The sequence below is a fragment of the Saccopteryx leptura genome, chromosome 3, assembly GCF_036850995.1.
Source record: "Saccopteryx leptura isolate mSacLep1 chromosome 3, mSacLep1_pri_phased_curated, whole genome shotgun sequence".
NCBI classification, from domain to species: Eukaryota; Metazoa; Chordata; class Mammalia; order Chiroptera; family Emballonuridae; genus Saccopteryx; species Saccopteryx leptura.
The window spans coordinates 159,634,094-159,648,249 of NC_089505.1; the positions used below are offsets into that span (position 1 = coordinate 159,634,094).

Sequence of the window (14,156 nt, forward strand, 5' to 3'; positions counted from 1 at the left end):
AAAAATTAAGTTAATATTTTACAAAAGCACTAAAAAAAAGGAGTGGATGCAATAGCAAGAACTCCTGGGCAATTCCCGGACAACTCTTTCAGAAGTGCATTTCACTGACCCTCTTACTAGTAAAAGTTAAAAAAGATTACTCGGAGTCAGTTCCAGACTGAGAATTACAAAAGAAAAAAATCTTAAGGTATTTGGAGTAAATAAATTACATTACAATGAACTAATAACTATACTTAGGGACTAAGAACTAGCAGTCTGACCCCACCCCTAGCTGGGTGAACAATTTCCACCTCAGTTTGGACATCAGATTTTATACAGAATTGGATCCAAACTGGAATGGAGGGCAGGTTGTCAGATACCAGTCTAAGAACTTTCAGGAATATGCAGTCTACGTTTTCCTGATCAGTGCCCTGGTATGGGCATGGTTTGCTTTCAATGGAGCACTGTACTCAGTAATGAAACTGTCTTAAAGACCAGAAATAAGAAAACAGAGTACTGTAGACACTGCAAGGAAACTAGAAAATCTCACATCCTGCAAGCAGCTCTTCTTTAATTGAGTAAAAATATTCATACACATTACGTAATTACACTACTTTAACATTTCACGATGAAATATCCGCAAAAAGCTACTGGACCTTTGTACAGAACGAAGTGTCTGTGGTCCCTGTGACTGTCATCACAGAGGGACATGGAGCACACAGTGAATGAGACCAGGCCGGAAAAGCTGATTGCCCAGGTGGATCCAGGATCACTCAGTGGCCTTTGGAGTATATTTGCTATTAAACTAGCTATTTCAGCGAGAGCCTTAATGCCCTCGTCTTTAAAGGGCAGAGGTCTAATTCTGAATAGGATTGCCACAGTAACCATCACAAAACAAGGCTGTCTTCCCCATGGACCAAATGATAAATACCTTTAATGCAGATGATAGCATAGCAGATTAGGGGTTAAAAATAGAACAATTTCGCTTAAAAAGCCATACTAAAAGGCACTGTAGCAGTCTGGAACAAGTTAGAAATGTAGAAATCAGATTTGGTTTTAAGTTCTGATTTTACCACTGACTAGTTATGGGACCTTAGGTCCATCACTTACCACCTGAGTCTGTTACCAGCTCTAAAAATAAGGTTAATAATCTCTCACAGGGCTATTGGATCAAAAGGAAATGTGTGTTCTGTGCACTCCAAGATACTTTAGTAACTGTAAAACCATTTGAACATTTTAAAACTTCCTATTATGAAAAAGTTAGAGGAGTCTTAAATACATTCCTTCTAAAACTTAATATTTGAAGTCTTTAATAATAAATCCCTTGCATAGAGTACTGTTTTACTGTTTTTTAAATAAGCAACTGACTGGATGAAACATCAAACACCAACTTTGATCAAATAGCTATGCTTTCTCTATCTCCCAGTCTTGCTGGTAGTGAGGCTGGGGCTGGAGGCCCAAGTTCTTGGTGAAGCAATGAAGATGGAAGCCATGTTTCAGGTCAGGTCCTCAATATCCAACATCGTCTGCCAGATGGTTCTTTCCCCAGTTTGACATTGGGGGCCTTGGGTTCCAGATGGCATCACGATGGTGGAAGACTGCCCAATCCATGCTGGATATTTCATGTGTAAGAATTAGACTTTCATATTGAGCCACACCAATCTTGTGTTTATTTGTACCTGCTGTATTCCACCCTCATCCTCTGTGCAGGGAACAATGCTACAGAGATATACCCAAAAGTTCCTACCCTCCTGAGAAAAGTTTTAGGATTTTGACATAAAATGTATAGTGTTTATGCCAATTAAGTGATTTGCTATTTCTTATTAATATTTTATATTTCTCATTAACAAATATTGTGTGCTTAATGTGTATTAAGCATCATATTGGGTATATTCCTGAACTAAAATATATGAATATTGAGGATTATTATGTATTACTGGCATTACAGTAACTCCTAAGACCTCTGAACCAGTTATTTGTAAATGTTAAAAAATTTAAAAATCTGGCCCTGGCCGGTTGGCTCAGCGGTAGAGCGTCGGCCTGGCGTGCGGGGGACCCGGGTTCGATTTCTGGCCAGGGCACATAGGAGAAGCGCCCATTTGCTTCTCCACCCCCCCCCCCTTCCTTCCTCTCTGTCTCTCTCTTCCCCTCCCGCAGCCAAGGCTCCATTGGAGCAAAGATGGCCCGGGCGCTGGGGATGGCTCCTTGGCCTCTGCCCCAGGCGCTAGAGTGGCTCTGGTCGCGGCAGAGCGACGCCCCGGAGGGGCAGAGCATCGCCCCCTGGTGGGCGTGCTGGGTAGATCCCGGTCGGGCGCATGCGGGAGTCTGTCTGTCTCTCCCCGTTTCCAGCTTCAGGGAAAAAAAAAAAAAAATTAAAAATCTTAACCAGTCAAGTGAAACTTTTTATCTAAATCAAATAATTTAATCAATAGTCTACTCCACTTTTACACTCAACCCCCCCAAAAAAAAACACTATTTAGAAAAATGACTAGAATAACCTATTTTATTATCCTTATCTACATGGTCCCAAACTTTGTAAATACTTTTTCTACTAGATAATACACGTTTTTGTGGCACAAAATCTTATACTGCTTTGCGGGTCAATGTTTTCTAGAAAACAGAAAAACAAAATGTAGCAAAACAATAATATATCAATTCTCTAGCACTTCCCAGAGGAAAGAATGCAAAGAGTAAGGGGGATGGGAGCCTAGCTTGGTCACTGTTATAAAGTCCTGGAGCAGATCAATCCAAGTGTTAAGACACTGAATGTCTGAATAGCATTTATCATTGTTATTACAATTTAGGTTTATTTATAGAGCTGGTCTTCCGTTCAACTCCGAGACCGCAGTGGCAGGCAGTGTGCTCATGTCTTCCAATCCCCACGGACCAGAATACAGAAATAGGTCCCGACATACAGCAGGCTCTTTAGAAATGGTTATTGTAAGACTGAAAGAATGAAGGACCAACACACAGAAAATCTGTAATTCCACAACCCATACTTACTTTAAATCCAGTCTAGAATTAAGACCATGATTTACATTAGGCAACTTTGAAAATATTACAACAAAGCAATCGCACGAGGGGCCTGCTAGCTCAGTGTCCTGGGAGTAACACCCTGCAGTCTCTCCTGCTCCACCACAGGTCAGGACTGGATTCCAAAGCACTTTCCTCCTCCTCACATACCGTGGAATACATTTTCCCACAAAAACCATGTTATTACTAGCCTACGAACAAGTCCAATAAGGTAGGCAAAATGGAACTCTAAGTAACAATAGTAGTCTTTTTTTTATCTTAGTGAAAGGAGGGGAGGCATAGAGAGACTCCTGCATGTGCCCCAATCGGGATCTACCTGGCAAGCCAACTAGGGGGCGATGCTCTGCCCATCTGGGGCCCTTGCTCCGTTGCAAGAAGCCATTTTTTTAGTGCCTGAGGTGGAGGCCATGGAGCCATCCTCAAGTGCCAGAGGCTGACTTGTTCTAATGGAGCCTTGGCTGCAGGTATGGAGAAGAGGGAGAGAAAGAAGCAAGAGGGGAGAAGCTTCTCCTGTGTGCCCTGACTGGGAATTGAACCCTGGACTTCTACCGCCTGGCTGATGCTCTACCACTGAGCCAACTGGCCAGGACTGTAACAATACTATTCTAATTACACTATGGGGAAAACAATTTGCTGTGGACTGTTCTATGAATCTAAACATTTAATACATTCTTCTACAAGGAAACACCTATCTATTAAGTAAAATTTTAAGCTTAATTTTCTGCCATGATTATTCAATTAATTTTCTCATCATAAATTGAAGATATAAAAATTTAAGAGTAGGAAATCAAGTTTTTCTCTTAAATTTTCTTTGCCACTTTCATGCTTTGAAAATTCAAAATGGATATGCCATGTAAACACAACTTGGTACAAAATATTTCAGATTTACCTACTGAAAAACAAAAAAACATTTAAGAACATCAGGAGGACTCATGCAAAAGTACTCTATGGCACCATCGTCTAATCACGGCGAAAGGTCAGACGGCCCTGCAACTGTTATTAGTACACTGCAAATACCTCGAAAGGGAAGGGAATCAAAATCCTAGGAGTAATTTTGGAGTTGTTAGGTAGAGTCCAGCAAAATCAACTCTGTTAAGTAAAACACACTTCGAGCAGATTTATACTGACTTTTATCAAATGAATTTTTATCAAATTATACAATGAACCTGGCTTTCATTTTACTGTTTTCTCACACCTTAGAATAGATTTTAAGGTAAGTCTCAAGGAATTTGCTTTCCGATATGAGAATTCAACCAATACTGAAATGGAAACATAACAAAATACAGATGCTGCTTTGTACAAATCCATTGTCACAGAATACAATATTCCCTAAAGTAAGAGACTTCCTGTAAAAGTTATAATGTTTATTTCTGGCAAAGTATCTCATGGAAACCCTTGGAAAGAAATTCTTGACAAATGTATCACAGACTAAAAATTTGATTGCTTTTCTTTGATCGCAGTATTGCTCAATAGCAAGAAAATTATATCCCAGCTGTTCTTTCCTTTGGAATATGGTATTATCTCTAAAATGTTTCTAATATTTTAAATGGTAAAAAAATGACAATGCCTTGAGCGATTGTAGTGACTAATTTACTTTTGTTCAAAAGTTAGATCTTTTGAAATTAGATGTGGCCACTTTCTCATGAATAGTTACATTAACCTTGAAAGGTACTTGATGATATCCTATTAACTTGGAAAAATTAGCTGCTGCTACACAATTCCAAAGAGAGGGACAGTGAATGAGTGACAAAAATATATATTTTTAAAAAATATGACTCATTTAAATGGAACAGCACACAGGGTGATTACATGTAAGAGGCTGAACTGCTAGAACCTGGGCCTAAACTACAACATTCAGCACAGGTGGAATCTGTGCAGGCTCCTGAGTACAGAGACAAGTAAGATTAGGCACTAAAGACTTTTGGATGAAAATTCGGGAAAGAGCCTGGTCTGCATGTATTATTACTACTATCAATAACAACATACATGAAGAAACATGCAAACAATTCCAAAAATGATATGACACTAGTCTGTCCAGAGTACATGTGGATTATAAAATCTGATGCTTTACATTGTCACATCTCCTTAATATTAGTGGCAAATACCTCTTTGGAAAATTATTAGAAAATGACCGACGACTATACAAAGCCTTGCCTCAGGGGTCCCCAAACTTTTTACACAGGGGGCCAGTTCACTGTCCCTCAGACCTTTGGAGGGCCAGACTATAAAAAAAACTATGAACAAATCCCTATGCACACTGCACATATCTTATTTTAAAGTAAAAAAACAAAATAAGAACAAATACAATATTTAAAATAAAGAACAAGTAAATTTAAATCAACAAACTGACCAGTATTTCAATGGGAACTATGCTCCTCTCACTGACCACCAATGAAAGAGGTGCCCCTTCCGGAAGTGCGGTGGGGGCCGGATAAACGGCCTCAGGGGGCCGCATGCGCGGGCCGTAGTTTGGGGACCCCTGCCTTACCTGGTACAGCTGTTATGGTACTGGTACCTCGCTGGTAAAGAAAGATCACCATCCAAATACCTTAAATATATTAATATCTTCTACTGTCCAAATATCTTGAGCCAATATTCTTTTTTTTTTTTTTTTTTCATTTTTCTGAAGCTGGAAACAGGGAGAGACAGTCAGACAGACTCCCGCATGCGCCCGACCGGGATCCACCCGGCACGCCCACCAGGGGCGAAGCGGGCGATGCTCTGCCCATCCTGGACGTCGCCATATTGCGACCAGAGCCACTCTAGTGCCTGAGGCAGAGGCCAAGGAGCCATCCCCAGCGCCCGGGCCATCTTTGCTCCAATGGAGCCTTGGCTGCGGGAGGGGAAGAGAGAGAGAGGAAAGCGCGGCGGAGGGGTGGAGAAGCAAATGGGCGCTTCTCCTGTGTGCCCTGGCCGGGAATCGAACCCGGGTCCTCCGCACCCTAGGCCGATGCTCTACCGCTGAGCCAACCGGCCAGGGCTTGAGCCAATATTCTTAAATTGCTTTATTCAAAGGTACTTTTGTTGTTTTACCTCTATTACCCTATAATCAATACTCTTTTATCCTACATATATAAAAAAATTCTAATGCTGTAGAAGTTTCAAAAATGTATGTTAGTCATTTTAATTATCTAAAGAACTAGGCTTCATGGAATAGCTTTTGAGTATTTATTGCTCAAATGGGTTCAAAAAATTCTTAAACATACTAAGTGGCAATGGCTCTAATGCACCTGTAAACTAAATACCACTAATAAAAATTTTATTGGCATAAAATACTATAATTATGGAAGTGTAAATTTTTAAATCTTAAAGCCTCTTAACAGTCATATATATCTATATACAAAACATTCATAAATTCCACTTTAAGACAGAGAAAATTTCAAATCACACTAAACATAATAAATATAGAACTTGTTTTGTTAAAAATCTACAGTATACATTCAAGTAAAGGCTAAACTCTCAATCCCCACTATATACTGGACAAAATTAAAACATTTATAACAATCAGTTTCCTAAAAGTGCTATTTTTAACCTCTAGGAGGAAACTCATTCTAGTGCTTTTGTTTCCATCCAAACATCTGTACATTCCTTTATTCACAGAACCAGATGCTTCTGTTACTAAAAATACATATCCAAACCTTTGTATCTCTTTAAATAGGTTTAACATTTTAGCTCTTTGGGGGAGGAACAGGAAGTCCAAACAAACAACTCAGACCATTTTAAATTATTAGAGATGATTGACTTTATGGCACACCCTGTTTCAAATGAGATGTGAAATTTGAAGACTATGTTGATGAAAACAATTCCAGTTCACATGTATAAGGTAAGTAAGTCATCTTTTTGTACATGAGAATTTGTGGAGGTCAAGGAGCATCCACTACATCAACCTTCCTGTGATCCAGGGCTTGCTGCCACGCTCCGTCTCTGATCTGCATTCTCTTCCCACCTGATTTGGTTTCGACTCTTCAGGAGTTATATTCAGCACACTGACTGAACTGTTGGGGAAAGAAAGGCAGATCTGAATAATCATCTCCTCCTCCTTTTATATTTTAGATATGCCTCAGTGTCTAAAGGCTGACTGCTCCCTTGTCCCATGCTAAGCAAATTTTGGCACACACTGATCAAAACCAAAGAAGTCTTTCAAAATGTCCTAATTACCACTGCCATGTTATCCATCTATTTATTTTACTTATTGCTTTAGTCTAACTTACATGTAGCTGCCCAACTAAAGCAGAAAACGTGAATTTTGAAAGCTAACGTTTCCCATGTCCCCATCTTGTTGATACTATTTTCTCATCTCTTTATAATTTCTTTCAGTACGTGTCCATTTGTTCACGCACGGTTTCATCTACCCATGCACTCTCCTACACAGATAATTAATGAGTGAGTGCCTATAGAAGTGGCTAAGACTCCAGACCCCAGCTGGACCACGCACTATGTCATTTTGGCAACTTAAACTTCCCTGTTCCTCTGCAGTTGTAAAACAGAAATAATATCAAAATAATATCAGTAACTATCTCATAAGGTTGGGATAAAAACTAAGTGAGTTAATGTATAGCAACAGAATTGATATTGTATCTTAGAAAATGCTTTAACGACTTGAGACAGAGGAATATACCAAAATGAGCAGTTAGTAGCAATACATGGGTTTCTTGGGCTGGGGAGGAACTATTTCACTGGTCACTTTGGGCACAGAGCCTCTTTACCAGTCAGGATGGCACTGCTTTGCCCTTCAACACCAATAAAACAGGCACACGAAAAGAAACCTGAGAATATGTACTCTATAAAAATAATATCCTTCTATTTCATAAAATTAAAGTACTTAAAATACTGATTCCTATAAATATGACCATATCTTAAATTTCATTTTAGATGTGAAATAGAATCACATTATATCACTTAGCTCCCAAAAGATAGGGACAAGGATCTACTTTGTTCACAACTGTATTCTCAATACCTAGCAGCTGTCTATATATAATGGATACCCAATAAATGTTTGCATAATGAGTGAATCGATCTCCTAAATTCCTCTTGAAAGCCTCCACTATCGCTGATACTACAGATATTGTCAACCTTTCCTGGGCAATGCAACTCTAGTGATGTTACACACACGTGAGATGCGCTACAGACTAATACCTATGTTCAGATACACAGGAACGGGGCTGGCAAAAGTCTGAAGTCGAAGGAGAAGCAGGAAGAGATTTTGTAAGTTTAGAGGTACAAACTGGAGACCCGTTAGACACACTGTGGGGCTTCTGTCGTGGCCTTGAGAGCACTGTAAGATTGTCCCGATCAGAACCTGTGGGCAAAAGAGGCAGTACATACGGTGAGGTGTTAAATATAGTGAAGGTGATGAACACTGGTAGTTCTCAGTAAGGTGTGAGACACAGCTCCAGTCTAGCCCATCTTGTAACCTGTTATGTAGACTCTATAAACATTTAGAAGGATTGTTTGTTTTATAAAATATTTGTTTTATAAAATTTTCAAAAACCCGACATACTACACAACAAAAGTTGTGTTTGGTATGCACAGTCCTGTCATTCCCATTTGGACTACAGTAAATAAAATAAGTTGATTCTTTAATTTCAATTGAAAGCACTAATTGGTACTCTCCAAAGTTTCATATTAATAATTTATAGTATTTACGTGCATTTTTAGATGAAGTACTCACTTCCTGAGAAGGCACTGAAAAGCCGCACATTTTCTGAATTCTGGTGGTCAAAGGTAGTCATAGTTAAGAACTGTTGCTTTAACCAACTGGCTCTTTCTTCTTCAAATGCTTTTCTCTGTCATAACAAGCACATCAATGAATTACTGATCAATATTTCAATATTCATGGAGTTGCTATTTCACATGATTTCCCTAGTGATGTGTTTGCCTCTGGCTATAATAAATGCACGCATACCCCCCCCACACACACACACAATTTCTTAAGTCAAATGAATTAACCCAGAATATTAAGAAAAATTTCATCTTAAAAAATTGTTTAAAAAAATAAAGTCACCCATTTCACCTAATAAACCAACCAATCAATATTTTTCAAACCAATTTTGACTAAATTCAAATGGACAATACAAAAAATAGCATATTAGTGTATGTAACCTTAAAGATATAGAATATTAGCATAACTTTTGAACATATAGAACATTATAAATATAAAACCACAAACAACAGAAAAAAACCCCATTGCAAATTAATCACATGAAAAAGGCAGGTAAGGCTTTACCAGACACTGCTGCCATCCACCAACCATCTGCCAGTACTAGCAGCCACCACGAAACCACAGGGGGCATGTGTCAAACCTCCCCCTTCCTTCCATACAGCTGATGGGTCCTAAACTAAACTCTCCCCCACCCCTCAGCTCCTGGTCCTTCCTTCCTTCCCCCCCTTCCCTCCCTGCTGCCCCAGTGACAAGGGAGGTAGAGATTGCCCCGCAGAGAACTGGCAGTGGCTGCAAAGTGAGGCAGCAAGAGTTCTGTTAGCACGCGGGGGGGGGGGGGGGGGGGGGGGGGGGGAGACACGGACACACACAACATGGGCTCAGAAACGGGATCCTGTAAGACAGTGGTCCCCAAACTTTTTTGGGCTATGGACCGGTTGAATGTCAGAAAATATTTTCACGGACCAGCCTTTAGGGTGGGATGGATAAATGCACAAAATAAAATTATGTGACTGGCGTAAAAACTGTGGTATTTTAAAATATAATTGTCGAACTTACGAGATAAGCGTCAAGAGTGAGTCTTAGACGAATGTAACAGAGGGAATCTGGTCATTTTTTAAAAATAAAACATTGTTCAGACAAATATAAATAAAACAAAAATAATATAAGTTATTTACTCTTTCTTTGTGGACCGGTACCAAATGGCCCATGGACTGGTACCGGTCCACGGCCCAGGGGTTGAGACCACTGCTGTAAGACACAGAAATGATGGTGCAAACTGCTTTTGTTTCCCGATGAAGATAGCTACTGATGAAATAAACTTTCACAATTGTGAAGAAAATCCATGTCAGCTATTTTAAATAACCAATATATAGCCTTTCACTCATAAATATTAATATAAAATTCTGCATCATCAGACAGGTGAAGAAAACTAATAGCATGAGGGGAAAAGGCCAAGATAAAGAGAAATGACCATGGATAACAGTTCCAGATAGAAAAAAATTTTTTAAACTGTAATACAAATTATCAGACAGATTTATGAGCACCTATAAAATAATGCTATACTAAAAAAAACAAAAAAAATAGAGACAATAAAACTTAAAAGATTGACTTTGATCTAAAAACTCAGTGGATGAAATGAATACTCAAACTGGCCTGCTGGACACCAGGCTGGGAATGCACAGGACAGAGGGGCGAGAACTCCCTCGGCGCAGAGCAGCAGCCAGTCACAGAGTAGTCAGAGGCCAAGCATTTGTCTAGTAAAATTCCAGAATGCAAGAAAAGTCGGAGGAGGAAAATACAGAAGAAAATATCTTGTAACTAAAGAAATCCAGTGTATCTTCAGGCTAAAAGATCTACCTAGACAGATTCTGGTAAAATTTCAGAACTTTACGAAGATAAAATTCCAAAACTTCTGGCGGGGAAGGGCAGGGGAGACAAAATACAGGGTTATCTGCAAAGTAATGCAGGTTACACTGTAACCAGGCTTCTTAGGAGCAAAACCAAATACCAGAAGAAATGGAGTGACTTTTTCAAAGTTTTAAGGGCAAAAGTTAGAACCTAAATTTTATATCCAGCCAAAACAATCAAGTATAAATACATATATTTTTAGATATTCCAGAATTCAAAGTATTTTTCACTCACACATTACTTAAGAAAAAATTAATAAGGTAATGCAGCATATTGAAAAAGGAACCCAAGAAAGAGGATAACACGAAATCTGAGAAACATGGAAGCTGAATCTGATTCAGGAAATCCTAAAGAAAGCTACCAAGTCAAAGAGCTCATTATGCAGTGACAGAGAAGAGTCTCTTCCAGGTGGCAGTCCTACTAATATGGATTACTTTCTATGTCTCCAAACACATTAATGAATAATATTTACATAATCATGATGTTATCAAGGTCCGTTCCTGGTTTTCAATTTTTAAGTCTCGACGTTACACAAAGTACTTACACTGGGAATATATTACAGGACAGAATATAAAGGTGATAACATCTACTATGAAAAAGAACATCACAAAAACTAGGAAGTATAAGAGAAAGAGAAGTGGAGTAAAAATAACCAGATGAATGTCATCTGACACTGCAGGGACAAACAAATACTGTCTGAAGCTGAGCAGATCTGAAGGAGAAGCATTATAAAACAGTTTATGTAAAGTTAAAAGGTCAACCAGAAAACACAATTTTTTAAAAAGTAGTTTAAAAAAGTAACGTTATGAAGAAACCAGACATAGTAGGGGACTGTGTAGACGGCAGGTAAGATACGGACATTAAATATATACTTCTCTTTCACAGCAAGGAATCAAGAGACTGGTATCAAGAACAAAGTTGAAGTATATTAAATTTAAAATAGTACTTCCTAGAAGAATTATAAACAGAAACTTGTTACAGTGGTTACCTCTGAGGAATGAAAGCGATGATAAGAGAGGAGGATATTTTCTCACTTTTTAGCTTTTGTATAGGTTGATCTGGTTTTTGAAACCATGTTCTGACATTACTTTTATAATTTTTGAAAGGGAAATTTGCAGGTAATACATTGCTAAGTAAAAAAATCAAGCTGTAGAAGTGTGTATACAACATTCCAAACTGTTAACCAGTAAGGCAGACATCCCTGGGTGAGGGAGTGGAAAGAGAAAGAACTTTATTTTTTGGCCATATTTCCATTTTTAAAAACAAAACCACCTACTCTTGTTTGTACTGTCTTCTGACACTATACCTACGGACCACAGATGGATGACAGAGGCCCAAAAGAGATCTCTCTTGTGAGGCTAAACACTTTAACAGTAGAAACCTAATCCAAAAGATAATAAATGCCTAGTTGTTGTTGTTTTTGTTTTTGTTGTTGTTTTAATTTTCCAATCCTCAAATATGGTACAAAGAGATATCCTCTTAGAGTTCATGTATTTAGTATCCCTCTCATTTCAAGTTATTTATGAAATACTGGTAAAATTCTTTTAAAAAACTGGATAGCAAACACAGAACTTAGATGTATTTTCCTGAGGACTCCCCACATTCTCAAAAGCTCTACATGTAAAGCTAACTGTTTAAAATACCTCCAATCCTAGGCGAATGGCAGCTTCTGTAAAGCTTCGTCTTTCTTTCTCAAAATTCTTCTTTTGTTCTTTAAATAGGGACCACTCTTCTTTGAGGCGTTCCTTTTCTTCCAACAAATAACAGTCTCGCAGCAGGGAAGTGGTATCATCATCACATGCAGTAGCGAGCTGCTGCTATTAAATTTTATAACAGTGAGTTCCAGAGGGTCCCTGCAACACTCCAGCAAGTTAAAATGAAATGAGGAAAGGGTCAAACTTTAGGGGATGGACAGAAATTACGAAGAATGAGAAAGTCGACAGAGGCATGCCATTTCCCAAATGCTTCTTCTCTAACTGGCAGAGCAATAAGAACGGTATGAAATTTACCTGTTAGTAAGCACAGAACTTAGTTTAGATCAAACACGTCACACACTACAGATCTTATGAAATAAAAAAATAAGAATTTATTAAGATTCAGAAACATTCTGGTCCTTCTCAAGGGAGAATACTTTTAAAAAGTAATTCACCTAACATCACATCTTAAGGAACAAGAAAAATAAAGGCAACTCAAAGCCAGAAGAGGACAGGAAACAGTAGAAATTAAGAGAACTAAATGAAACAGGGAACAAAAAAATTACAGAAGACATTAATACAATGAAGAGCTTGCTCTTTGAAAAGATCGATAAAATTGACAAACCAGTAGCTAGACTAAGGAGAAAAGAGGAAGGACTCATATAAACAAAACCTGAAATGAAAGAGAAGAAATTACCACAGATATCATAGATATACAAAGGATCATAGAATTTTTTTTTTTTTTTTTTTTTTTTTTACAGAGACAGAGAGAGTCAGAGAGAGGGGAGAGACGGATAGATAGGGACAGACAGACAGGAACAGAGAGAGATGAGAAGCATCAATCATCAGTTTTTCGTTGCGACACCTTAGTTGTTCATTGACTGCTTTCTCATATGTGCCTTGTCCGCAGGACTTTAGCAGACCGAGTAACCCCTTGCTCGAGCCAGCGACCTTGGGTTCAAGCTGGTGAGCTTTGCTCAAACCAGATGAGCTGGCGCTCAAACTGGTAACCTCGGGGTCTTGAACCTGGGTCCTTCCACATCCCAGTCTGACACTCTATCCACTGCGCCACCGCCTGGTCAGGCTCATAGTTATATACCACCAAATTCAACAACCTAGAGGAAATGGATAAATTCCTAGAACTATACAATCTTCCTAGACTGAGTCACGAAGAAGTGGAAAACCTAAACAGACCACTAAGCATCGAGGAAATAGAAACAACTACCAAAAACCTCCCGAAAACAAAAGTCCAGGACCAGATGGCTACACTAGTAAATTTTACCAAACGTTCAAAGAAGATTTGGTACCTATCTTTCTCAAAATCTTCCAAAAAATAGAAGCAATACTCCCTAACACATTTTATGAGACCAGTTTAACCCTCATACCAAAACCTGGCAAGGACAACACAAAAAACAAAACTACAGACCATTATCTCTACTCAATATAGACGCAAAAATCCTAAACAAAATTCTAGCAAATCGAATACAACAACACATTAAAAATATAATACACCACGATCAAGTGGGATTCATTCCAGGAACACAAGGATGGTTCAACACACAGAAATGGATCAATATAATACACCACATCAACAAAACAAAAAACAAAAATCATATGATCCTATCAATAGATGCGGAAAAGGCATTTGATAAGATAAAACATCCCTTTATGTTTAAAACACTCAATAAAATTGGAATAGAAAGTACCTCAACATAATAAAGGTCATGTATGACAAATCATCAGCTAACATTATACTAAATGATGAAAAAAATGAAGGCTTTTTCTCTAAAATCAGGAACAAGACAAGGCTGCCCACTCCCTACATTCTTATTTAACATAGTATCGTAAGTTTTAGCCAGAGTGATTAGGCAAGAGAAAAA

General features: G+C 38.5%; 1 protein-coding gene and 1 non-coding gene across 10 annotated transcripts in view; both read right to left on the reverse strand.

Moving 5' to 3' along the window:
* Window positions 1-5,917: 5,917 nt before the first annotated feature.
* Window positions 5,918-5,993, reverse strand: TRNAP-AGG (transfer RNA proline (anticodon AGG)). The gene has a single exon. It is a non-coding gene; the product is annotated as a tRNA-Pro (tRNA).
* Window positions 5,994-6,239: 246 nt separating this feature from the next.
* Window positions 6,240-14,156, reverse strand: part of SSX2IP (SSX family member 2 interacting protein) — a 45,174-nt gene continuing 37,257 nt past the window's right edge. For 8 of the 9 annotated variants that reach the window (XM_066376677.1, XM_066376681.1, XM_066376672.1 and 5 more), the window contains 4 exons: window positions 12,226-12,399; window positions 8,684-8,798; window positions 8,149-8,311; window positions 6,240-7,007 (listed from right to left, as the gene is read on the reverse strand). In XM_066376677.1, coding sequence (XP_066232774.1) covers window positions 6,890-7,007; window positions 8,149-8,311; window positions 8,684-8,798; window positions 12,226-12,399 — 570 coding nt within the window. In that variant the 3' untranslated portion in view covers window positions 6,240-6,889. The remainder of the gene's footprint in view (window positions 7,008-8,148; window positions 8,312-8,683; window positions 8,799-12,225; window positions 12,400-14,156) is intronic. The other variant, XM_066376676.1, reaches the window with a different exon arrangement.